Source organism: Platichthys flesus, chromosome 23 (assembly GCF_949316205.1).
Source record: "Platichthys flesus chromosome 23, fPlaFle2.1, whole genome shotgun sequence".
Classification (NCBI taxonomy): Eukaryota; Metazoa; Chordata; class Actinopteri; order Pleuronectiformes; family Pleuronectidae; genus Platichthys; species Platichthys flesus.
In genome coordinates this window covers 16761912-16786743 of record NC_084967.1, presented here as the reverse complement: position 1 = coordinate 16786743, position 24832 = coordinate 16761912, and the positions used below count along the sequence as shown (strand labels likewise).

The following is a 24832-nucleotide window of genomic DNA, read 5'->3' as shown; positions in this document are numbered from 1 at the left end:
AACATCTGTGGCATCGTCTCCAGATGTGTTACATGTTATACGTTCGAGACAAATCTGCAAAAACCATCAGATGCATCAACACTAAAATGTTTCCAGAGCAAAGAAACAACCCAATGAGCGTGGAGGAACTTCTGCTTAAGACAAACCAGAAGTTTCTCAAACACAAACACACACACACACACACAGTATGAACAGAGGAAGTGTGTGTCAGTGAAAGGGAAGCTGTTTAAGTGTCTCTATTCTCGGTGACTGTGTTTGGGTGCGGCTTCATCACACTGTGTGAGAAGGTAGTAAATAATGTGTGTGTGTGTGTGTGTTTGCGTCTTGACATGTTTCTATCAACACGCTCCGACTCGCTCTGACTCTGCAGTAACACACACACAAAGCAAATGTGTGTTCAAGTTTTTTATTTGATGACCTTCGCACTCACTTTGACCTTTGACATCTGCTGTGACTTAATGTATATTATGATAAAATCAGTAGAATATTATTTGGAGAGTCAGATGTATTCATGTAGATGTAAAGTTCAGGGCAGTACATTGTCAGGATTGATTATGAATAATATCTGTTATATTTTAAAAACTTTCTTTGGAATGGCGCTGATGACGTCAACGAGCTTCAAGTTGTGGAACTCTGACGTCATTTTTATTCTGTAAACTCCAGCAACTTAACGTGATTCTACTGGAAACAGGAAGCGGAAGCAGCTGAAACGTTACGAGAGAAAACACGGAGCCAAGCTGTGACGTAGTGACAGAGGAAGACAGTGGAGGCCGATTTCAGAATAAAAGTGTGAGGACTAAATTGTCGTATAAATCAGAATATAAACATTTAAAAATGTATCATAGATTTCTGATTATGGATCTTATATTTCTTAATGTTACATTTGGGGTACTTGTTTATTCCCTTTTTCTTTTACCATACAAATTAATTGTGATATATTATTTTGTAGAATATAGTTTCACTTTTTGAAGTAACAATTTAAATGAAAACTTTTAATAATTCTTAAATTGATCATTCTGCCTAGTGAGCATGTGTGAGAAGATAAGACCATATATAATAAGATCATATAAAATGAGATAAGATATATTAGTTTTAGATGTGCTGAGTTAAAACCATAGGCTGTATATAAAGAGGTTACAACACAGAACTGTGAAACACTAAACACCACTAAAGTAATAAAAATAACATTCAATATAAACTCAAGGATAATATAGAAATGGATTTAAAAAGTTAATAGATTTTGATGCTTTTACTTTAACATCAGTAGATCCTTGAACAGAGGGTCTTTATTTAAAACAGAACAAATCCATCAACACTGTTTGTAAATGTCTGATTCACTCATAATTCACAGTTTCCGGCCGGTCGTGTGTCTTATTGTGATAGAGCGGACAGGAAGCGCGAAGGTCACCTGGTGTAGCTTGATGGCGGCAGCAGGAGGGAGCGGCTCTGGTCGAGCGACGCCTGCAGACAGTGAAGAGAGAGAGGGAGAGAGAGGGAGAGAGAGAGCGAGCAGCGGATGGTGGATGTGAGCGTGAGTAGCTTCTTTCTTCTTCTTCTTCTTCTTCTTCTTCTTCTTCTTCTTCTCTTCATCCCTCCATCTTTAAACACCTTCATTAACCCGGGACACACCGGGACAGGGAGGGAGGGAGGAAGGGAGGGGGGCCGGACCGAACCGAGCCGAGCCGGGCTGGGTTGGGTTTGCGGAAGCGGGGACCGGCGGACAGACAGACAGGAGCTCCGGTCCTCAGCAGTGAGGAGGTGAAGAGACAGACAGACAGACAGACAGACAGCTCATCATGGCGGCGGTCTGTTTGTCTGTCTGCAGCCCCTCAGCTCCTCCAGGCAGCGGGGCCCTGCTGCCTCCGCCGGCCGGGGAGGGAGCTCCCTGAGTCGGCCACGCAGCTGCGGAACTCCCGCTGCTCTGGAGGAAGAGAAAGAGGAGGAGGAGGAGGAAGAGGAGGAAGAGGAGGAAGAGGAAGTCCTGAAACAAACTGCGGAGTTTATGAGTTCTGAGGAACCTGTCTGTCTGACTGTGTCTGTCTGTGTGTGTGTGTCTCTGTGTGTATGTGTTCGTGTGTCTCTGTGTGTGAACAAGGCTTGGTTTTATTCCACTGTTGTACTGTCAGCACCACACACACAATCTTATTGACAGGCCCCACCTAGGTGTGTGTGTGTGTGTGTGTGTGTGTGTGTGTGTGTGTGTGTGTGTGTGTGTGTGTGTGTGTGTGTGTGTGTGTGTGTGTGTGTGTGTGTGTGTGTGTGTGTGTGTGTGTGTGTGTGTGTGTGTGTGTGTGTGTGTGTGTGTTTGTGTGTGTGTGTGTGTCCATCTTCCCCCTACTACTTTACTTTAGTAGATTAACATCATGATGTCTTCAGAGTACAACTACACACTGAAACACACAACAGTACTACTACAAATACACAGCTAGTGTCTGGGGTAGTGTGGAGGAAGTACTCTGATCTTTGACTAAAGTAAAAGTACTTTATCCTCTATAACAAGTAGGTTGTGAAGAGTAAAGAGGTTCCTGTGAACAATAATAACATTGTTTTTTATTATTATTAATAATAATCCTGGGCTATAAGCATTTTATTGTTCTAGTCGATTTGGGCTGAATTTGTTGTGTATAATTATTTTATATAAGATTGTAACTATTGATGATTAAGTGCAGTAAAAAGTACATTTATCTATGAACTGCAGTATAAAGTATGAAGAGTGAGTAAGTTTGCTTGGAGACTTTCGAACACGTTCTTTGGAAGCTGGTGAACGAGTGAGCAAGTGAGCGAGTGAGCGAGTGAACGAGTGCCTCTGCTGATTCAAACACATCTTTGGCAAAGCGTCAGTTTCCCAGAGAGCTCCGCTAGTTTAAACTTTTTTCTTTCAGTAAATCACGAGTTTGGTAATCGCTCAGTTTCCTTTGGTTCTTTTCCTGTGAGAATCACAACGTGAACCAAAGTGGGAATCATCCACGTCCAGGACCAATCAGGTGTCGGACAGAGTTTAACGTCGGCCCGTGAGTCGTTGTAGGTTCTCGTTCCCCCCCGCGGCCTCGCCTGCTGCGGACTCAGTCACTTCCTGTGAATCCCTGAACTCGCCCGGACTTGTCGCATCACACCAGAGAGAGTGAGAGAGGCAGAGACTGTTCAGAGCTTCAGGCACAGAGACACATCTCCTCTGGAAGCTCCAGATGAAGAAGAGCTCCTGCTCCACTTCTACCTGCAGCGTTAACTGAGGTGTTGGTGGATAGGCCCTGGGATGTGATAGTGGAGGTATGAGTCATTTCTTCTCACGTTGCGTGGCGGAGGTTGTGTTATCTCCGGTGGTTAAGAAGGTGTTGCTGTGTTACTGCTGACATGCGATGTGGCTTTTCCAGGGCGTTGACCGATCGAGGCTTCGGCTGCAGTTTGTTGTGGTTGTATCGTAGACTCAGTAAAGATGGACGACATGACAGCTGCAGAACGTGAAGCCGGAACACGGGGATCGACCCCTGGTGGTGGGCTGCAGTGTAGCACGTAAACCCTGCGTCCTCTGGTCCAGTTAATGGGACAGAACCAAGACTAGACAAGGAAAATGCTGCATTTCCTGATGAAGATATGATTGTTCTTGTAGATTACTAATCTAATTCTTCTTAAACGGCAGCTAGGTTGTTACTAAGGTGAATGTGTTTACATAGCAGATGCTATTGCCTGCCTGCTAGCGCCTTGCTAGGTGCTAAGTAAGGAGATATGGACCAGATAAGGAAAATCTTTGTAAGTTCAGGCCGCATTGGAAATACACAGTATATAGCATTTTCTGTGTAGAGCTAAAACAGACAATGTTCAAAATAAGAGTATTTTTCCCACTTTGAAAATATACAATAATAAGGGTTAGGGTTGGAAAGGAGGTGAAACCAGGATTCATCGAGTTCCTTCATGACCGAAACCTCCAGGTTATCCATAAAGTCAGGTTTGTGTAACCCTGTTAGCTAACACACAAACAAACACACACGGAAACATAAACTCTTTGCATAGATGTAAAAATATGAAATCAACGATATGAAATACAAAAAGTATTTTTCAGAATGTTGCTCTCAGCAAATTCTGAGCATCTACTAATAATGAACCATTTTTTACTTTACATACCAGTTCTGCTTTTGCAGCTTGAACTGGTTTAAATATAGACCAGAGCCAACTCATCCTCTTTTCATATCTGGTTGATAAACCAGGTTTAATCTGAGTCTCGGAGCTCCACAGGTTTCACTGCTCCTCTGCTGGACCGGCTCAAAGATTCATGTTCACATTGAAGAAGCAGCTGAGCTGAATTTTGTCAGAAATGTTTCAATCACACGTACAAATTATTTCAGTCAAATAAAAAAATAAATAAAAGTATTAGTACAAAGACGGCAGATCAAATCTTCTGTTTTTATTATTTTAAAGTAATTATATCTAATATGTTCAAGTTCCATTCTAGATTCTGGGCAAAATAACAAACTGGAAATATGTACGTTAGACAGAGATGTTAATGTTTAGTCCTGACACACACACAGACACACACACACACACACACACACACACACACACACACACACACACACACACATCTCATCACTATGGTAACGTTGGCAGATATAGAGGCTGTGTGTGTGAGAGTGTGTATACTTGTACATCTATCTTAGTGTGGACCATATTGATCGTTGGATCTAACTTTGTTTCAGGAGAAAGTTGTGATTGGGTGGGGGGGGGGGGTAGTGGGTAGTCGTCAACTCCCATGGTCCTCACTGAGGTAGAACTACAAACATTTCTGTGTGTGTGTTGTCTCCGTCATGTTCCTTCTTGTTGCCACCAGCACCGGGGGCTGCAAACACACAGTGAGGCATGACTGGTATGCACACACACACAGACACACACACGACCCCTATCACTGGTTAAGTGTGTAAACAGTGTTATGTCCCCACAACATGACGAATACATGTGCACGCACGCACACACATGGAGGCATAGCAACGGTAACCGAGTGGGATTCCACAGTTGTGACATCACCACCAGCTGGACGATCACGTGACCCCACTGTTTTCATTAACTCACACAGATTGCATGCTGGGTAATTATTACCGCCCGGTGAGAGAGAGGAAATCTTCTGTGTGTGTGTGTGTGTCTGTAATTAGTAGTTTCACAGCTCCAGGTGCATCGCAGTAAGAGGCGGGGCTTGGCTGTAATGCTGCTTTCTGATTGGCTTTGGGAAGTGATGGAGTGCAGTTAGTAACCTCTCTCTCTCTCTCTCTCTCTCTCTCTCTCTCTGTCTCACTGTCTGTCTCTCTCTCTCTGTATTCTTCGGTCTCTCTCTCTCTCTCTCTCTCTCTCTCGCCCCCAGCAGACAGACAGTCAGAATGCGTGAATACAAACTGGTGGTTCTGGGATCAGGAGGAGTCGGGAAGTCGGCGCTGGTGAGTAACGACATCACTTCACCGTCCTGACTCCGCCTCCGATGTTTATCATTTTTATTTATTTTTGTCGTGTTAATGAAACTGGGACTTCACAATTAAACAATATCAATAATTTCCACATTGTAAATTCCCTTAATAGCAATAAAGCTAAATATAATCATCAATATAGTGATGGAGGTTCAACACATACTTGATTTGAATGCTTTTTAGTCTCTGCTCATTTGGAGTTTAAAACCACAACCTTTAGCAAACAACTGTCTCCTGATTATTATCAATATCCGCTGATGTGAAAGTTATTATCTTGATGAACTTCTCGAAATTAACGGTGACACCACAGGTAAGTCTCGGTATGAAGGGTTAGTTAAATCCCTTCTGACTGAGAATCGGTGTCTTACACACAAACACACACACACACACACACACACACACACACACACACACGCACACACACAGACACACACACTGGTGTACATCTCACTACAATGAAGAGCTTTACTCCAGATGATATAATGGAGACGTGTCAGTGTGTCACATTAATTCCAGTCCAACGTCTTTCAATAGAGAACAGAACAGAGCTCCATTAACATGAACTCACTCTACTGCCCTACTTCTCTCTCACTCTGTCTGTCTCTCTATCTCTCTCTCACTCTGTCTCTCTCTTTGTCTGTCTCTCTGTCTCTCTGGCTCTCTGTCTCTCTCTCTCTCTATCTGTTTGTCTCTCTGTCTCTCTCTCTCTCTATCTGTTTGTCTCTCTGTCTCTCTCTCTGTCTCTCTGTCTCTGTGTCTCTCTCTGTTTGTCTCTCTCTCTCTCTCTGTGTCTCTCTGTATCTCTCTCTGTCTGTCTGTGTCTCTCTCTCTGTGTCTCTCTGTCTCTCTCTCTGTCTGTGTGTCTCTCTCTCTCTGTCTCTCTCTCTCTCTGTCTGTCTGTCTGTCTGTCTCTCTCTCTCTCTGTGTGTCTGTCTGTATCTCTCTCTGTCTGTCTGTGTCTCTCTCTGTCTGTCTGTCTGTCTGTCTGTCTGTCTGTCTCTCTGTCTCTCTGTATCTCTCTCTGCCTCTCTGTCTCTCTCTCTCTCTATCTGTTTGTCTCTCTGTCTCTCTCTCTGTCTGTCTCTGTCTCTGTGTCTCTCTCTGTTTGTCTCTCTGTCTCTCTCTGTGTCTCTCTCTCTGTCTGTCTGTGTCTCTCTCTCTGTCTGTCTCTCTGTCTCTCCCTCTCCAGACCGTCCAGTTCGTTCAGGGAATCTTTGTGGAAAAATACGACCCGACGATAGAGGACTCGTACAGGAAGGTAAGACAGCCCCCCCCCCCCCCTCTCTGTCACAAGATGAGATGTTTGTGTTCTTTCAGTTTCACTCTGTCACGTGTTAGAACCCTCATCAACACGTCCACTCGCCCACTGGGACGTTTTCCAGACGTTTTAATAGGAGGCAGCAGGAAACGTTCCAGAAAACATCTGGAGAAACAGACTCTGACAGTTGTTCTGACACACAGAACATTCCAGGAACATGTCAGTGGTTCAGTCTTTGAGTCCTTCAGGGAGATGTGTGAAGACTTTGACCTGCAGGAGGAAAAGTTAGGATGTTAAAGTGAAGACTTTCTCTGAGATGAGTCTTTGAGTTGAGCTGAAGTTTGTTGTTAAAGGCTGACGAGGTGTTTTGTCTGTCTCCTCTCAGCAAGTGGAGGTCGATGGACAACAGTGTATGTTGGAGATCCTGGACACAGCAGGAACAGTAAGATCTGTCTGTGCGTGTCTGTGTTTGTGTGTGTGTGTCAGTGTGTGTCAGTGTGTGCCTGTTTGTCTTCCATAGTCTGTTAATAAAGATGGAGGTGACCACCTGTGTGTGTTTCTGTGTGTGTCTGTGTGAGTGTAGGAGCAGTTCACGGCGATGAGAGACCTGTACATGAAGAACGGTCAGGGCTTTGCTCTGGTTTACTCCATCACAGCTCAGTCGACCTTCAACGACCTCCAGGACCTCAGAGAGCAGATCCTCAGAGTGAAGGACACCGAGGACGTACGATACAGTCAAAACTAAATATATTTACTTTTTTAAGAATGTATCACCGGTTTGAATTCATCAGCCTCCTGTCAGAGATTTCAATCGTACACATTTGATGGTGCGGCCGCAGGTTCCTATGATCCTGGTTGGAAACAAGTGCGACCTGGAGGTGGAGCGGGTGGTGGCCAAAGAGTCGGGCATCGGCCTCGCGCGCCAGTGGAACTCCTGCGCCTTCCTGGAGACGTCGGCCAAGAGCAAGATCAACGTCAACGAGGTGAGCGCTCACAGACGAAGCAGCTGTAAGAGCTGAGTTACAGTTTTGTCAATTCATTTCATGCTTCTTTTGCTGAAGGAAATAATACAGTGTTGAACAATTTGTCCTGATCCTTGATGTGTCACACACACGTGTGTTAACAGGTTCTGACAGTCAGTGCAGCAACCGGCCGCATGTGCATTAGGCCGTAGATCAACTTAGTTTTAACTACAAGTTTGCATCTTGGCTACTTTTTTTAACTTTAGACTTTTACCCCAAATTCTGAAATGTGTTGTCTACGTTTGTTTGTGTGTTTGTGTGTTTGTGTGTAGATCTTCTACGACCTTGTGCGACAGATTAACAGGAAGAGTCCAGTTCCAGGAAAAACTCGCAAAAAGTCCACATGTCAGCTTCTCTAATGACAGGTGGGTGTGACCCGCTGACATCATCACTGACATCATCACTGACATCATCACTCTCTTCTATCGTTCTTTATAAAAACTCTCGTTCTCTTCCTTCTCCAGTTTCCTGCTCATCTGACCGACAACCAACCAATTAACCAACCAACCAATCACAGGACATCTTCCAGCTGGTCACACCCCTTTAACCTAACCACGTCATCATCAGCACCAGCCACCTCCCACCTCTGTTTCCATGACGACCACACTGTTTAACGGAGACGGTTGCCGTGGCGATGATGATGACCATGAAGATGTTCTTACAGGAATTAGAAACCAACTGCCCAAAATTAAACTACAGTTCCCATCATGCTCTCTGCTTGGCCATTTTGCGCTGGGGAGGGGCTTCTTGCTTTTTATGCTTTGATGTTTCTTTCCTTTGTTTTGCTTCCTTCTCATTCGCCAGCCGCTCACACACAGCTTGACCACTGTCGGCCATGTTGGCGCCGCGGTTCCCGTGTTGGTGTTGCGTGTAACATGGCTGACTCTGTATGTGTGGCTCCGGTTGAACCTGTGGATCCACACAGTGATTATTATTATTATAATTATAATTATGCGTGAATGGGTATAAGATGAATTTTATGTTTTTTACATTGGGGTGGGGGTCGGGGGGGGGGGGAGGGGTTTGGGCGTGCAGCAGGTCGGCGTTAGCTCAACGCGTCGGTAACTTTAAGCTAACTTCAGTGACCACGATGACTCAGCATGTAAAGGGTGTGTTAGCCGAGCAGCTATTTCATTGTTTTGCCATTAGTGGTGTGATAGCATCATGAGGATACACCCCCCCCCCCCCCCCCCCCCCCCCAAACATGATGGTAGTGTTGTTAGCATCGTTTTAAAATGAAATGAACGTGTCCTTTGGAATTACTCTGTTATGTCAGATGAAAATGAGCTGGTTCATTAGCCACTGGATGCTAACAATGCTACACTTCTAAACAAATAAAGTATTGAAGCTGCAGGCTAGCTGGTTAGCAACACGGTGAGCTGACTTCAGATCTGCTGCTCGGGGCGGACATGTTGCCTTTCGACAGCAGACTCACACTGGTCCAGCACCTTAGCTCTGTGTGTGTTTGTGAGTGTGTGTTTTGTGTGTTTGTGAGTGTAAGTGAGTAGCATGATGAACTCGGCCAGTTTCTGTAACGACCACTGGCCCGACATGGAGGAGGAGGGGTCGTATTTCCTGAGCAGGACAGACAGAGTGTTGTTTCTGTGTTATTAACCATATTATTACCTGATTATTAATATTATTAACACATCTGAGAGGGAAACACTGAGGAACCACTTGAAGGCTCTGCAGGTCAACGCCCTCCTAACTGATGGGAATATATGGAGCTGTCCCAACGTGATCATGGAAACGTTGGGTTGGTCCTTCATGTTGCACGTGTGATCAGTCGCTGCAGCAAGTTATTTTTTGCACATTTTAGATTTGTATGAAAGCCCCAATGGAAAAGTTACGCCTGGCTCATTAAGAAATTATCTCCACCAGCGTTTTTTCTTGATATTCATACTTTGAATTTTCACGGATCAGGACAAAATGGACAAATTAGCATTTTCTTTAGCAAGTTTTCATGAAATGTGGCTCAAGTGCTACGTTTAGATAGAATACCGCAGATACAGTTTTTGACATCGGTATTCTCCAAGGTTAAAAGAGTTGAGCTAAAACCTCACAGCTGAAGTCGAAAGGGGGTTGGCCTTGTAGTTGAAGCCCCGCCTCAAGTGGACGGGGGGCGTGGTCAGTGAAGCAGCAGCCAGAGAAAGCCTTTTGAAAACTCTGTCTTCTGTTTGAAATGTGAGTTCAGATCCCAGACAGCGTGTGCTGGACCAGGGACCTCTGTGAGTACTGCTGTGCACAGTGTTGGACCACCAGGAGAACTGCTGTCAGTATTCTGGTTCTCCCCCAGTACGTTCCGTCATGTAGCATGTTGATGTTTCTGTCAGTTCTCGGTCTGACCTCCGGGAGGTGCTGCGACAGTTTGCATGCCGAGCAGAAGCTTTCAAGAGAAAAGTCTTATTTGCAGCCGAGGGGGTGCGGTCCGGCTGATGCAGTGTTGGCAGAGTTAATGTAATGTGCAGTTAAAGTAAAAGCGATTGGAATGCCAGTGTGTTGATCACTGCCGAATGATTCCCACGGAGAAGTTAAGGGAATTGAAAACTCCTTTCTGATAAACCATAAATTACATTTTTGCGTGGCTTGTTGACGTTGTCTTTCGAGTATGTTGTTACTTTGCTGTATTCTTGTGTGTCAAGCCATAAAGTCTCATCACTGCCCCTTGTGGATAGATGGCAGAACACTCCCACTGCATCTTCAGTAGTGTGTTTTGCTTCCAGGCCACTAGGGGCAGTAATGAGCCGGTTCCGTACTCAAACAGTAACTTGGACGAGCCACATGAAGGTGACATTTATGGTTCATCGGACATCTTTTCAAAAAAAATTTTTTCTGGTTTTGTAACAGACAAACAACTTGTTTGTTTGATGAATGCAAAGGTTTCTGGGTACATTTGATTTGAACCTATTTTTAGCATTTGTAAACAGTATTTAAACACTGTAAAGAGATGAGGATATTTTAATGTTTAGTAAGCCGTTTATCAACATTTAGAATTTCTGTTGTACAAACAGTTATAAGTATATTAAAATATTCCAATCATATTAAAACATGCAGCCTTAGCGCTGTTTATGAATGCTAAACACGTCCAGTTTAAATGAAACGTACCCACAGTGGACGACACATTCCCAAACAGGTTTTGCCTGATTAGCGCTCCAGAGATGTGAGAGCTCACTTTGCTCCTTGGCTCAACAGCCAATCAGATCTCAGCGTGGCTGCAGCTGTGACCAGCCTCATAGAAGCTACATTCATCATTAAAGTTCTAGAAATGTATCATTGGACGAATCGTCATCGACGTCTTATCCTAACGTCCCGATATGCTTCAGAGTAGCTAGGTTAGCTTTTTTAACCAGAAGACCTTTGTGGTGTTCACATGGAAATGAACCGATGTAGAATAGGCCTGAGAAGGAGGCTACAACTTTGCCGTAATTTCACGGTCCTTCCGTGCTATTTAAATTGGGTGAGATAGTGTTAAAGTTGCGAAACTGGTTAGAAATAATTAAAATAATTTGACGAGCACTTCTGAAACATGCTGAGGCCTTGTTTTCCTCTGCTTCCAGACTTTGTGCTAAGCTAGGCTAAAGGACTCAGATTAAACTAGTCAAAGAGATTCTCAAAGTGTCCGACTCTCATGTATCTGCAGCATCGAGGTGGCGATCGCAGCTGCAGCCAATCAGAACGATTCATTCACGAAAAGAAGAAATGATTATTGTTCATCACTGAAATGAATCTGCTTTTTTTCCTCTGTACGGCATGATGACCAGTGAAATGTAAAAGAAACCAGTTCAACCACTGAAACATCAGGTTCAAAATACCACGTCCACTCCACTGAGTCTTTTCACTTCAGCCGAGGGGACGATTTCCGGACCTGGTGTCCACCTGGTTTGATTCCAATCTGGACCAGGTCTAAACGTGGTCTGGACCTGGAACTGGTCTGAAGTGGTTTCTTCCAGAACAGCATCAGGAGGTCGGGGAGGGGGAGTGAGGGAGGGGGGGAGGGGGTGAAGCCAAATGTAAAGTTAAAACTAAAAAGCCTTAAATGAATAAAAGTGGTGCAATTTTGTAACAACAAACTGTGACGTCAAGTTATTATGGATGGATGGATGGATGAATAGAGAAAGAGAGAGATAAATATGCATATCTAGTCTAATAGATAAAAGGAGATTATTCTTATGATAAGGAGGTTGATCAGTGATCAGCTCAGAGTTACATAGGAAAAGATGTTATTCATATGGGAGAATAATAATGTATGGTATATATAGCAATAAAAGTATGTAAAAGAGTAATAAAGAAAATAAAGTGGATAATACAATTTACTTCACTACACTATAAAAGTCGAGAATCACAGTAAAATCCAAAGATTAATATTTATATCAATCTACTGTAATAACATTCATTATATACAGTAATATGTATTTAAGTATATAAAGTATTTAATATAATGTTAGTTAATGCAGAATATGAGCAAATATTTGACAAAGTAGTATAATGAATTGTGATTTTATTACTTTATTTGTTTATTTTATTACAGATAATAATCGAGCAGGAATTCAACTCTGACGCTGGTGACGTCACTCGTAGAGCGACGCTGAGCTGCCATGGCAACGGCGTCATCAGCAGAAGCTCGGTTGAGCCGCTGGTCGCTGGTTGGTCAGTGAGTTAATCAGTTAGTCAATCAGTTAACCAGTCGTTACACGTTGAACCAACTCGTTAACATGGGTCACCTGCTCGCCACGTCATGAGGGGTCGCGTGAGGTCAGCGTCATGACGGTTCGCTTCAAGGTAAACACCCACAGCTGTTAGCGTCAGCGACAGGTTAGCATCAGAGCTAACAGTGTGTGTGGGGGGGGGACCCACCGCTGAGTCCGGATTAATGTGAGTTAATCTGATCAGAGCTAATCCAGCTGCTCAGGGACAGATGGTGGACGGGTATATGAATGAATGAATGTATGTATAGATAGATAGATAGATTGATAGATAGATAGACAGATAGACAGACAGAGAGATAGATAGATAGATAGATAGATAGATAGATAGATAGATAGATAGATAGACAGACAGACAGATAGATAGATAGATAGATAGACAGATAGATAGACAGATAGATAGATATAAACCATTAATAAGTTAATTTACCTTTCCTGTCAATCTTCTAATTGATAAATTGACTTGTCTTACAAACTAATTTATCAGTATTGTCGTCATTTATTAAAAATAAGTCTCTAATGATGTAAAGTGTATTTACTCTCTAGATGGGTTATCCAGGTTGAACAGGCAGTTCTCACTTTAGGGGTTAGAGGGTATATAGGGAGTGTATATGTACATGTATACAATGATGTCACTGTCAGTGAAGCTACATGATGCAAGAAGAAGTGAAAAGTTCATCATTCAAACCTTGTGTTTGTGTGTTTGTGTGTTTGTTTGTTTGTTTGTTTGTTTCAGTGTCGGAGTGAATACCAGAACAGCTACAGGGTTTCCCGCTCCAGGAGTGTGTCTCCTCAGCGCTGCGCCCCATTGGCCGGCCTCCGCTCCGACCAAATGAGTAAGAACCTTTTACAAACGTTAGTGTGATCGGCTCCTCTTCTTCATCCTGACATCCGTCACGAGTTGGAAACCTCATCAACATGTCCACTCGCTCACTGGGAAGCTTCCTGACAGTTTACTGGGAGGCAGCAGGAAACTGGGACAATTGTTCTCACATTCAAACTCTCCAGAAACTTTCAGGACAATAACTGGACTTCAGTTCAAGTCTCAAAGCTGCTTTATCTCATGTGTGAATCCAGACAACTTTGATACTCGTAGGTTCACACCTGAGTCACAGCCTGTGGGGGAGAAACGTTCTGCTGTTAGTCGATGGATTTAAAAATAGACTTCAGGAGTCAAACCAAAACAAATGTCTGAGTTTGAAATTAACAGTTGTTTCTGTGACGCTTGTGTCTCAGGAATCTGTAGAGATCCAGTTCTGCAGCGGCGGAAGAGACTTGATCCTGGAGGTCTCACTCAGTCCTGGACCTCTCTGCCCTGTGCGTCTGACCCACAGCGCCCCCTAGCTGCTCCGACTGCTCACACTCACAGTAAAGTGCCCTCTGATGGTAGACAGTGTAGCTTTGCAGGTCAGCATGTGGGAGTGTAGGTTCATGAAGTGTTTAATCAATAGATTTCTTCTTCAGCCTCTCGGAGTCGCTCAGCCCACAGGAAGGATCCTTCCCCAAAACCTCCAACGCCTCCTGAAGCTCCAGCAGGACCAGAACCTCCAGCAGGACCAGAACCTCCAGAAAGATGTTCTGCAAACTCTGGATCATCAGGAGAACCGGGAGCGATTGGAAAATCAAGTGAATATCGATCACAGACATTCCACGGCTTATATAAGAGGATGTATTCTGTTAGTTGTTCAGACTCTGAGCCCAAAATTCAACGTGAGCCAAACAGATGAATAAAGTCTCAGCTTTGATTCAAGCAGGTTTACATCGATATTGAAATAGATTAAGATTAAAGATAAAGCTTTTAAACTTTTTGAGCCTGTCGTCACAATCTGGACTTTAAAGCAGCTTCACTAACGTCCTACAGCCGCCTCCACTCTGTTGACACTGACGTCATTATAAAGAATATGATATCAAATATTCTGTCTCCTCAGCAAAGCTCCACCCATCGCAGCTCCACAGCCAATCACAGGCCAGCCGCCCCTTGTCAGCAGCACCAGATGGACGGCAGCTCTCAGCCAATGAGGTGAGCTGCATAAACCTGTTTCTATTATTGTGTTCAAAACCAAAACATGGAAATGGAAATATGAAAAATAATAACTATGAACTGGCTCGTATGACAGGTTCAAGAAGCTCTGCGCTGGAAGGCGGGGCTGAGGTCAGCAGGTCAAAGGTCAGGAGGTCACCGGACAGAGTACAACCGACAGTTCAGCTGGAAGAAACCAGTATCTTCTGCTTCACCCATACTGACGGCAGAACAGGTACCATACTCACGAATACTCACTAATACTCACTAATGCACCAACTGCTGCAAACACTGCACCTGATTATTATGACTAACATAATATCAATAATGAAAATAAGTGTGTTCTGTTGAAAGTCATGTAGTTCAGGATTGTGTCCACTAGGTGGAGGCAGACTCTTTACTTTCACACTATTTGAACTTAACGTCTCTATTTATAGGCCGAAGATTTTATTGCTGAGTCATTCAGGCGTCACAGTTTTACTGATCGATTAGTTCATGAGTGACAGGTCCCCCCCCCCCCCCCTGCAGGCACTGTATTCCAGCAGCAGGTGTATCCCCCCCTTTAAGAAGAACCAAGTCTCAATGGAAACCGAGTATCAGCAAAACTTCAAGGGTGTGGCCCCTCCCACTGGACCCCCCCTTCTGAAACATCTGGAACATCAGAGAATCCCACTGTTCCACACATACACGGTACACACACACACACACACACACACACACACACACACACAGTTGTTCAGAGGACTTTACATTGATTTGAATTCATTTCAGGGAGAGTTTAAACTTATCTAGAACATAGACCTAAACTAACTTTAGCCTAAACCTTAAAACATGTCTTCACCTTCATTTTTCTAATTTATATTATAGGGACTTAATTCCCGTCCCCACAACATGACACACACACACACACACACACACACACACTCTCTCTCTCTCTCTCTCTTCTTTTGTGGTGATGTAGTTTTGCTGACTTACATTTTATTTCTAGATGTGTGAGTTTGTCTTTGACCTCATTTCTACTGAATGATTCTGTTCATATTAACAGTTGATGTCAAAACGCTGTGACTGAGACGAATCTTTGAATCATTGAATCTTTTTGTTTCTTTGAATCTTCCAGCTACAGGGCCGGCGCTGGCCTCAGGTTGTGTGGACTGAGTTGTGTAGTAACCGTGTTAAGCAGCACCTCAGACCAGTCGTCTTAAAACCACTGGTAGCTGCAGGCTCATGGCGCCAGACGTTAGACAGACGTCAGTTTGAAACCAGCAGAGACTCCCAGTGTAAGATGGGCTCATGGACTCTTTGTCGTGTTGGGACATGGACCAAACAAAAAAATCAAAGAAGACGTTAAATGAAAGTTTTCAGAGATGGTTCCTGTCCAGTCGTCTTTTAGGTTGTTAGTTCATGTCTCTGATCCGTTTGGTTTTAATTACTGATTTGATGCAGACGCTTGTTTGATTCATTCAATAAGTTGTATCATGTGCAACAATAACAAAAACCTCTGGAACAAATCCAAACCTTCTGGTTCCCGCTTCTCGAATTCTGCCTGTTTTTAATCTCCAGAGCAACAAAAAGAGGAGGGAGGAGTCTCAGAAGATGCTCCGCCCCAAACAAAATGACCCCGCCTCTCAGGAAGATGACATCAGAACTCCTCCTGTCAATCATGACGTCTCTCCTCCTCAGGTGCAGAGAGGTCACAGGTGTGTTTTTATTTGTGTTTGTTTGTGTGTTCTCCACGTGTGTTTGTTTGTGTGTTTGTGTGTGTTAATATGTTTGATGTGTGTCATCTGTGTGTTGACAGAACGTTGACAGAGTATGAGTCCAGCTTTCGTTCTCCCCTCTACAGGATCCCAGAAGAAGGCGGGGCCATGGAGGGTGACACCCCTCAGGTCAGGTTCAGTTGTGACATCACAAGTGTCTCAAGAGTCTAAACATGACGGACACAACGTGAGGTCGTGTTTATTATTTAATCTTTCAGCGTTTCTTTAATCTCAACTGCACATTTAACCTTCTTCAGTCTTTGTTGTTTTATTCCCATTGTTTTGTTTAATCGTGTAAATAAATGACAGAAATCAAATCAGATGAAAATAGGGGCTTGATGTGTAAAGACCAAAGTTCTGTGTGGAAGGTTCCATCTCCAGAGGTTTGAAGTTGTTGTTCTAACGCTGTGAACAACACGTGTGTGTTTATGTGTTTAAATCTCTTTGACTCATCTTTCTAATATCTACATCATAGAGAAAAGACCCAGGATTTAAAAGGTGCACGTTGGTCTAAAAGCTTCTGTGCTGGATGGAGTCGACATTAGAAGCTGCTGCTCTGTCACATCTCAGGCAGGAACTCATTTGTCTCATTACTCCGACACAACGCTAACGCACAATAATGTCACATTCCTATAAACACGTGGACAAGTGGAGTTTGAAGCTGAGTTCGACTCGACGTGTATCTGCTCAGCGTGACGCCATCTTCAGTCGCTAAGTGTTTCTTCTTCTTCTCCTGACAGATTATTTACTTACACAATAATCACTTTTAATTTTCTAGGTCGTACTTTTAGTGTGTCTGTGTGTGTGTATGTGCGTGTGTGCGTGTGTGTGTGTGACTGACAGTGTGTCGTTTCCCTGAAATGAAGCTGTTGTGGTTTCACCGCTGACACTCAGCACTTGGGTTTTCCATCAGCCACACACATTCATGCACACACATTCATGCACACACACACACACACATACACACACACACACACACACACAAACACACACACACATCTTGTGGAAAGTGTCGTTGCTGAGACTTTTCACTTTTCTGACTCCACAAATCTCTCTGTGTTTTCTGAAGCTGCAGCAGAAACTGATTCTGCAACAAGTAGTTTGTGGTTTAGCTGTAAAATATCGAGACTCAATTATCTCTGTCACGAGGTTTCATAACTTCATCGACCGGTTATTCTTTTTATAATAAATGTGATTGGGTGTTTGACTCTAACATCTGGATCCACATCGGTCAAGCTCTGGTTTTCTCAGTTTCTCAGTTTTCGGAACTCGACTGACCTCAGCTCGTTGACTCTCACATTTTTTTGTTTATTTCATATTTCATATTTTCATATCCCATCAGCCCCAGAGATTCACAGGCGAAAGGTGAGGGCCGAGCGAGGCGAGTCAGGGAACGAGTCAGTTGTGTGATGTTTGTAACGTGACGGAGACGAGTGAAGCTGCAGAAGCTTCGAGACATTGAGACATTAGAAGAGCGTCCTCAGGATCCCGGGGTCGGACAGGAAGTGACATCACGACTCGCTCTTGGTTTCTTTGTTGAAGTTTCAACATCGTTTAAACCAAATCTCCTGATTCTCTACAAATTTGTCGCAGCAACATTCTCACGAGTTTTTATCTGATCGTTCTAATCAGAGTCATGAACAGAGCTGTCATGATGTCGCATGTTTGTTTATTTAATTAAACATTAAATGTTGTGACAACATAGAAATAAAACTCCATGAAACTCGGCCAGGAGTCGATGAATCCGTGGGCGGTGAGCCGGCGTCCGATTGGCCTGCGGGCCTGTGGTGAGTCAGCTGACGTCAGCAGCTGCAGAGGAATGGTGTCACAGGTTCACAGCCCGCGTTGGTCTGAGGTTTGAGATCAGCCTGAGGTTAGCTCTGAACACGGGGTCGGGGGTTCTCCAGGATCCTGACGGGGGTCAGGGTCGGGTTGGTGTGACTGTTTACCAGAACTCACAGGAAGAGGCGTCGGCTTCGAGGCTGCCACTCAAGCCAAGTGACTCAGAAGTAGATGGATTATTAAATTAACGATTTAATATCGAAACTTCCTCGGTCCAGAAATGAAGCAAAAATTACTCAGATGCAAACGCCGCCATCTTGTGTTGGTGAGCTCTCGACCAATCACGAGTCAGTCTCACCTGTCAATCATGACGTCTTTAAACATTTATATAACTATTTACTTTGATATATATATATATATATATATATATATATACAGTGTATATACAATCGTGTATAGACCAGTTGTGTGTTTGTGTTTGTGTCCAGCTGACGGAGCTGAGGCAGCGGGCGGCGTCGTACCGCAGCCGGGCCTGGGGAGCCAACTTCTGCAGAGACCACCTGAACCAGCTGCAGTCGGAACACAACGCGCTGTGGGAGCCCACGGACTCGTCCACCGACCCCCCCACCCCCCGCCTGACCTTTGACCTGGGCCCGGAGCCCGACAGCCGCAGCACTTCCTGTGTGGAGGCTCTGGACCTGGACAGGTGAGAAACCTCTCCGGTGGAAAATAGAGGATTTGTCTTTCAGCTCTCAAAACGTCTTGTGTGTGTTTGCAGTCACTCCTCTCACTCCAGTCAGAGGTCGTCTGTCCTGGGCTCAGCAGAGACACACAATACAAACAAAAACACAAAAACAAACGCACAAACACCTCTAGTGGAGAGACGTTCAGCGTGGGAGGAGGAAGAAAGTGAAGACGAGTAAGTTCTTCACCTCAGTTTCTGCTCGACTTTAACTCCATCATTATTTGAATCACCTCAGGTCAGATGATGATCAACACGTTGTCTTGTTTATTGTGCGTGTTTGTGTGTGTTTGTGTGTGTTTGTGTGTATATGTGTGTGTGTGCGTGCGCAGGGACGAGGGGAGGTTAGCAACTCCCAGGCTGAAGATGAAACCAGTTCAGAGAACTCACCACGACCTCACCACACCTGCCACAGGTACACACACACTCACCTCACACACACCTCACACACACCTCACACACACCTCACACACACCACAGACCACTGACATCTGTGTGTCCTACAGGAGGCGCTATACTAGTGGGACCAGTGAAGAGCAGCGATGAAGCGTCTCTGAACAAACAACAGGTTTGTTGAACACACATAATAAATAAAAACATTGTTATGAACTAGAGTTTAAAGTTTAAAGGTTTTAAAAGAGTCCTGGACTGGATCATGTGACTGGATCATGTGACTGGATCATGTGACACTTGACTGTTTGGGACAGATGGAGGCGTGGTCGGAGAACAGTCGCCCCCACCGCCCGTCACCTGACCACAAACCAGCCTCTAAACCAATCAGGACAAAGCAACCGTCTCCACCCACAGTAGCACCGCCCCTTCAGCTCCCCCCCGCGCTGCACTGCATCCAGGGAACGCTGAGACACCCCGACTTCCAACACAACGGTGAGCGCACAGACCAACAAACAAACAAATGAACTAACAGACTAATTGAGTCTCGAACACACAACTTAATGTTATAAACTCACCAACATCCTCACAGGAGACAACAAGTACAAACACGTGATACAACACTGCAGCATCAGAGTCTCATGGCGATGGGTGAATATTTAAACAAGGTGACTGAAGCCACTGACTGACCAGGTCTGTTCCTCCTCAGGGGATCTGGGTTCCAGGCTCACGGAGCTGCAGAGTTCAGGAGACCATGAAGGTGAACGTCTTAAATGAAATGTTGAACATGAGAGTGAGTGTGATGTGTGAGTGAGTCAGGAGAACGTTTCCTCTTCTCTCCCTGAGCGTCTGTGACTCTGCTGAGTGGGTTCCATCTCCTGAGAGAACAACTGACTGAGAGTCACAGACACAACCAGCTGCAGCTGAAGAGAGAAGCTGAACTGAGATCAGTTCAAAACTCTCTGAAGTTATTAACAACCAGAGTTCATCTCCAACATTCAGCAGGAAACTGTTTTCAGAATTCTGAACAGAGTTTGGTGGATTTGTTAGGAAGCAGAGGATCATGGGTAATATCCACTGAGTCAGTTCAGCGAGGCGACTCAGAACCTACAGGGTTAATCCCCCCGTGTGGCTGCAGGGGGCGCTGCTGCTCAGTAACATGCTGTTCTCATTAACTCTGTTTTAACTCTTCAGAGGACCGGCTCTCTGTGATGTCATGGCGTTCGGCCGCCTCGTGCTCCGCGGCGTCCGGCGTCCTGGAGCGAGCTCAGAGGAGACGAGAGAGCTTCTGGGGGAAGAGATGACCCCCCCTCCCACACCCCCCACCCCCCCACATCGCTCAAGATCAACTTCAAACAGAATCTTTTATGTCTAGAATCAAGTATTTTTATAGTTGAATTCGTTAAATTTGTTAATTATGAGTTTTGTAGTTGATGTTTTAATGAATGTAACGATCGTGTGAAGCTTGTGTTCATGTTGTGTTACTTTGCCGAGATTAAAGAGACACGAACATCAACTCGTCTTCGTCTTTACGAACTGATTGAAAACGTGAAGAAGATTCTTCACACTCGACGAAGTCAAATCACGACGTCAGAAAGAAGCTGAACCGTGAACTGGTTCAGTCCCCTGCCGTCAATTCACTTTCTATTTAATATTTGTTTTTAAATTTGTTAATAATCGTTTTATTTACTCTGGATTACGACCAAAAACTGACGAAATAACTTGGTTGTGTGGTCGCAGCAGCTTTGACCTTTGACCTGAGTAAAACTACACACACACAGCTTTGCATTGTTTGCTCTGGTATATTGTTACGAGGGGAATTCACCGTCATCTGCTTTATCTGCTCTTGTTTCCCGACTGAGTGTGTAGATGTTGTGTGTGTGTTGTGTGTTTGTCTAGTGGCCCAGAGGAAGTAGTTGCCAGGTAATCCGTCCTCCGTCTGAGGAAGTGCTGACGACATTCATAGAGAAATATTTAAAGGTGTGTGTGTGCGCGTGTGTGTGTGTGTTTTCAGGAATTTTTCTATTAATTCCCATTGAAAAGAATCTAAGCTGTGTCATCTGTTAATTGCGTCACTGGCTTCACGTGTGAGACGATCAGATTCCCAGAGTGAAATCGTTTCTGGATCATTTCCAAGCTTCCAGCCGCTCAGGTCTGTGTCAGGTCTGTGGTTCCACTTCCCTGTCGCTGCCCCGGCTCCGATCGCACAACCAGCTGCACAACCAGCTGCACAACCAGCTGCACAACCAGCTGCACAACGAGCTGCACAACCAGCTGCAGCAGCCGATGAGTCACATCAGGAAAATCCTGATTTGACGAGTTTACTGAACCAATAAAGAAGATTAGTGCAAAAATTGCAAAAGAAGGATTTGAGCTATTTATTGAGATGAAGGTGAAACTACTCGTTTGAATCAATATTTATGAATCTTGCTTGGCGAGGATTTACCCCCCCCCACACACACACACACACACTGTTCAAACGTGGCTGTCAATCAAAAAGTGTCAGATCGTGTTTGATCGAGGTCAAATCTGAGCCTCAGTTTAGGCAAAGTCGAGATTATCCTGAAAAAAAATATAGAAAACACGACGGCTTCATAAAAAGATTGTAAGAGTCGACCGAGGGTTAAATCTGATCTGACCCGGGACTCGACCCCGACACTTTGTTCTTCTCTCTGCAGGTTTCATGCTTTTATATTCATCTCTTTTATTGTTTATCCAGATGAATCTAATGTTTTCTTTATTTCTGCCCGATAATTACAAGGAAACGTTTCCACGGTCACGTCACATCTCCGTTTACAATTATTGTCGTTGAAGTTGTCGCTTGATGAGACAAAACAAATCTGGTGTTCAAACATCAGAGCGACCGGATTTTTTCTGAGGGAAGTGTATTTAGTGACACACACACACACACACACACACACACACACACACACACAGAAGAGGAAGTGATGTCATTGGAGAAGAACAATTAAATGCTAATTGTGAAACTTGACAACTAAAATTTTTGTCGACGTCACAGTTTGACTGACAGTTAATTTCCTCCATCTATGTAATTGACAGTAAAAAGGTTTTGTACCAGCTCAGCACTGACCTGTGTGTGTGTGTGTGTGTGTGTGTGTGTGTGTGTGTGTGTGTGTTTGTGTGTGTGTGTGTGTCTTGGGGTTTTTCTGGTTACCTGTCCTATATTCCTGCAGAGTGGGCGGAGGCTGGATGTGTATAAAGTCTCGGGCCCGGGGTTGTCGTTCACATCAGAATCCTCTGACAGGTGAGAGGCAGCGATCACTTCCTGCTGATCATCACTTTTATACTTTATGTATTTTTACTTTATGTATTTTTACTTCATCCTGATCTTCTGTCTGTTTCTGCTTCAGGTGAAAACGTCTCTCTTCTCTTGTCTCTTCTCCACATCGTTCCTCTGACAGACATCAAGATGAAACTCTCCCTCGCCACACTCGCCCGCTCCGTCCGTCCAGCAGCCGCCATGTTCGTCCTGCTGCCGCTGCTCCTGATTGGCTGGGCCGATCAGGGCGCCGCCCACCCTGTGGACCGGCCGCTCAGCCAGGCGCTGAGGAACAAGGCGGCGTACCGGGCCGTCGTGGATGTGTCCAAACACGTGAGTGTTCTACCAGCTGTAAAATGATATTCATATATATTCTGACTTCAAGAAGAATCCAGATGATCAAACGTCTTGATGCTGATCAGAGTGTTTGTGTGTTTGTGTGTTTGTGTGTTTGTGTGTTTGTGTGTCTGTGTGCGTCCAGGCTCAGAGTTTACAGACGGACGACGACTCCAGCCTCCGACTGATGCCTCGAGTCAACAACGACCAGGTGAGAAGAACTCCAAGAGCACCCCCCCGCCCAACACACACACACACACACCCCCGCTGACCTTTGACCGCTCCCTCCCTCAGGACCACATGAAGATCTGCTGCCTCCACGCCAACATCCTGGACTTCTACCTGAGGAACATCCTGGTGCAACGTGACAACCAGCATGCCAAGATGCACCGGCTGAAGACCGACCTCACCCGGGTCAGCGAGGACCTTCAGACCCAAGGCTGCGTAAGTGCCGACCCCGGGGTCACTGGGGTCACCGCACCCCCGCCACCACCGCCGTGTTCGTACGCTGCAGAAAAGAGACTGTGATGAGAGCTGGTCCTTTGATCAGAGGATCATTTAAATGATGAGACAGAGAAACGAGAACAAACGTCTTATTCTCGTTTTGAAACTCATTTGAAATCCGGTTCAAACAGAGGTTTTGTTGTTGTGTTGTTGTGTTGTTGTGTTGTTGTGTTGTTGTGTTGTTGTGTTGTTGTGTCGTTGTGTTTCTGCAGCGTCGAGCTCGTGTGGTGAAGTTTGACTTATCGTGGAATCTGTGGTGTCGCTGAGAGAAAGTGAACTGATAACCATCTCTCTCTCTCTCTCTCTCTCTCTCTCTCTCTCTCTCTCTCTCTCTCTCTCTCTCAGAATGTGACTCACTACCACGACCATCGCCACGCGGTCGAGTTTCGCACAAAGCTCAACAAGGTGAGAGAAGCTGCTTCTGATTGGCCGAACGTGAGGTCACTGTAGATCCGTTTAAAGACCAAGCTCCTCCCCCTTGTGGATGTTTCAGTCTCAAGTCGACTTCTGTTTCTGACGAGTTTCTCTTGTTTCAGATGGAGGGCGAGCGAGGGATCAACAAAGCCATAGGAGAGATAGACATCCTCTTCACGTACCTGCAGGATTTCTGTATCCAGGTGAAGAACTCCACCGCCGCCGCCACCACCGCCCTCTGAGGCCCCGCCTCCACCCAGCAGACTCCTCCTACTGTACTATTTATCACCTTTTATACGTCCACTTTTATACTTTAACTTATTCATGTATTTAATTTGAGAAGGTATTTAACAGTTTTTTATATTTATGAGAACTCGGTTGTGACTGATTACTTATTGATCAGTTTATTGATCAGAATGTCTGATACCGGAGGATTCTGGTATCGATCTGTTGACATGTTATTGGCTGAATGTCAGTTTGTAAAACTGATACTGAAAAAATACTGTTTCAACATTTTACCTGATAATTAATAAAGTTGGATTCAAATATAAAAGTTGATTTTGATCTTTTTTGTGCTGAAGAAAAAAGTTTTTATTTCAACTGTGAACAAAACGTTGCTGATTCAGACTCAAGATTCAAAATGGTTGAATTAATAAAGATGGACGACAGCTCCTGTTACCGGCTGCAGGTCCTAAACTCCGCCTCCTCCGTGTTAGCAGCTGGGACATGAATCACACAAAAAATATCAAAACGTCCTGTTATTATTTACATAAATCAGCTGCAAACAAAACTGAACCTCAAACCTCTGTCGGGCCAGAAAGTAACTAAATACATTTATTTACTAGTTACTTTTCAAACAAAGTATTATCAGATACTTTATGGCTACTTTATAATGGGAGTGTAACACACACACACACACACTGACCTATATATCAAACTGGTGCAAAAATCTTCAGAAACCACAAATTCATGAAACCTACTTACCTACTTTCACTGGTGTAGGTTTGTTGCTCAACTCTGTGTGTGTGTGTGTGTGTGTTTGTTTAGTTGCATCAGTCAACGAAGTTTGACTCAGAATAAAAGGGAAAATTTTAACATCAGTTTTTGCTTCAAGTTTCACACGTTAGACATTTAGACAGGAAACAAACAAACAAACAAACAAACAAACAAACACTTT

The 24832-nt window shown here is 44.4% G+C and overlaps 3 protein-coding genes across 6 annotated transcripts; all 3 read left to right on the top strand.

Moving 5' to 3' along the window:
* Positions 1–1398: 1398 nt before the first annotated feature.
* Positions 1399–11725, top strand: LOC133948768 (ras-related protein Rap-1b). Of its 3 annotated transcripts, none has more exons than XM_062382766.1 (8): positions 1399–1531; positions 5351–5420; positions 6637–6705; positions 7091–7147; positions 7289–7429; positions 7545–7688; positions 8000–8092; positions 8192–11725. In XM_062382766.1, the coding sequence occupies exons 2-7, from the start codon at positions 5364–5366 to the stop codon at positions 8084–8086; spliced, it is 555 nt and encodes a 184-aa protein (XP_062238750.1). In that variant the 5' UTR covers positions 1399–1531; positions 5351–5363; the 3' UTR covers positions 8087–8092; positions 8192–11725. The 3 variants fall into 3 exon arrangements, with proteins under 3 accessions (XP_062238750.1, XP_062238751.1, XP_062238752.1); XM_062382767.1 differs by having other exon boundaries at positions 1449–1531; positions 5348–5420; XM_062382768.1 differs by lacking the exon at positions 1399–1531 and adding an exon at positions 3148–3267.
* A 622-nt stretch (positions 11726–12347) lies between these two features.
* On the top strand, positions 12348–20656 carry mdm1 (Mdm1 nuclear protein). Of its 2 annotated transcripts, none has more exons than XM_062382275.1 (16): positions 12348–12506; positions 13167–13266; positions 13667–13798; positions 13895–14056; positions 14359–14450; positions 14548–14685; positions 14979–15140; positions 16011–16147; positions 16294–16336; positions 18478–18695; positions 18768–18908; positions 19064–19146; positions 19238–19299; positions 19439–19616; positions 19831–19881; positions 20316–20656. In XM_062382275.1, exons 1-16 carry the CDS (start codon positions 12489–12491, stop codon positions 20423–20425), a joined length of 1827 nt encoding a protein of 608 aa, XP_062238259.1. In that variant the 5' UTR covers positions 12348–12488; the 3' UTR covers positions 20426–20656. The 2 variants fall into 2 exon arrangements, with proteins under 2 accessions (XP_062238259.1, XP_062238258.1); XM_062382274.1 differs by having other exon boundaries at positions 16249–16336.
* A 1666-nt stretch (positions 20657–22322) lies between these two features.
* LOC133948975 (uncharacterized) lies at positions 22323–24176 on the top strand. Its single transcript, XM_062383072.1, has 6 exons — positions 22323–22386; positions 22493–22734; positions 22883–22948; positions 23032–23181; positions 23587–23646; positions 23778–24176. The coding sequence occupies exons 1-6, from the start codon at positions 22332–22334 to the stop codon at positions 23895–23897; spliced, it is 693 nt and encodes a 230-aa protein (XP_062239056.1). The 5' UTR covers positions 22323–22331; the 3' UTR covers positions 23898–24176.
* The last annotated feature ends 656 nt before the right edge of the window (positions 24177–24832 follow it).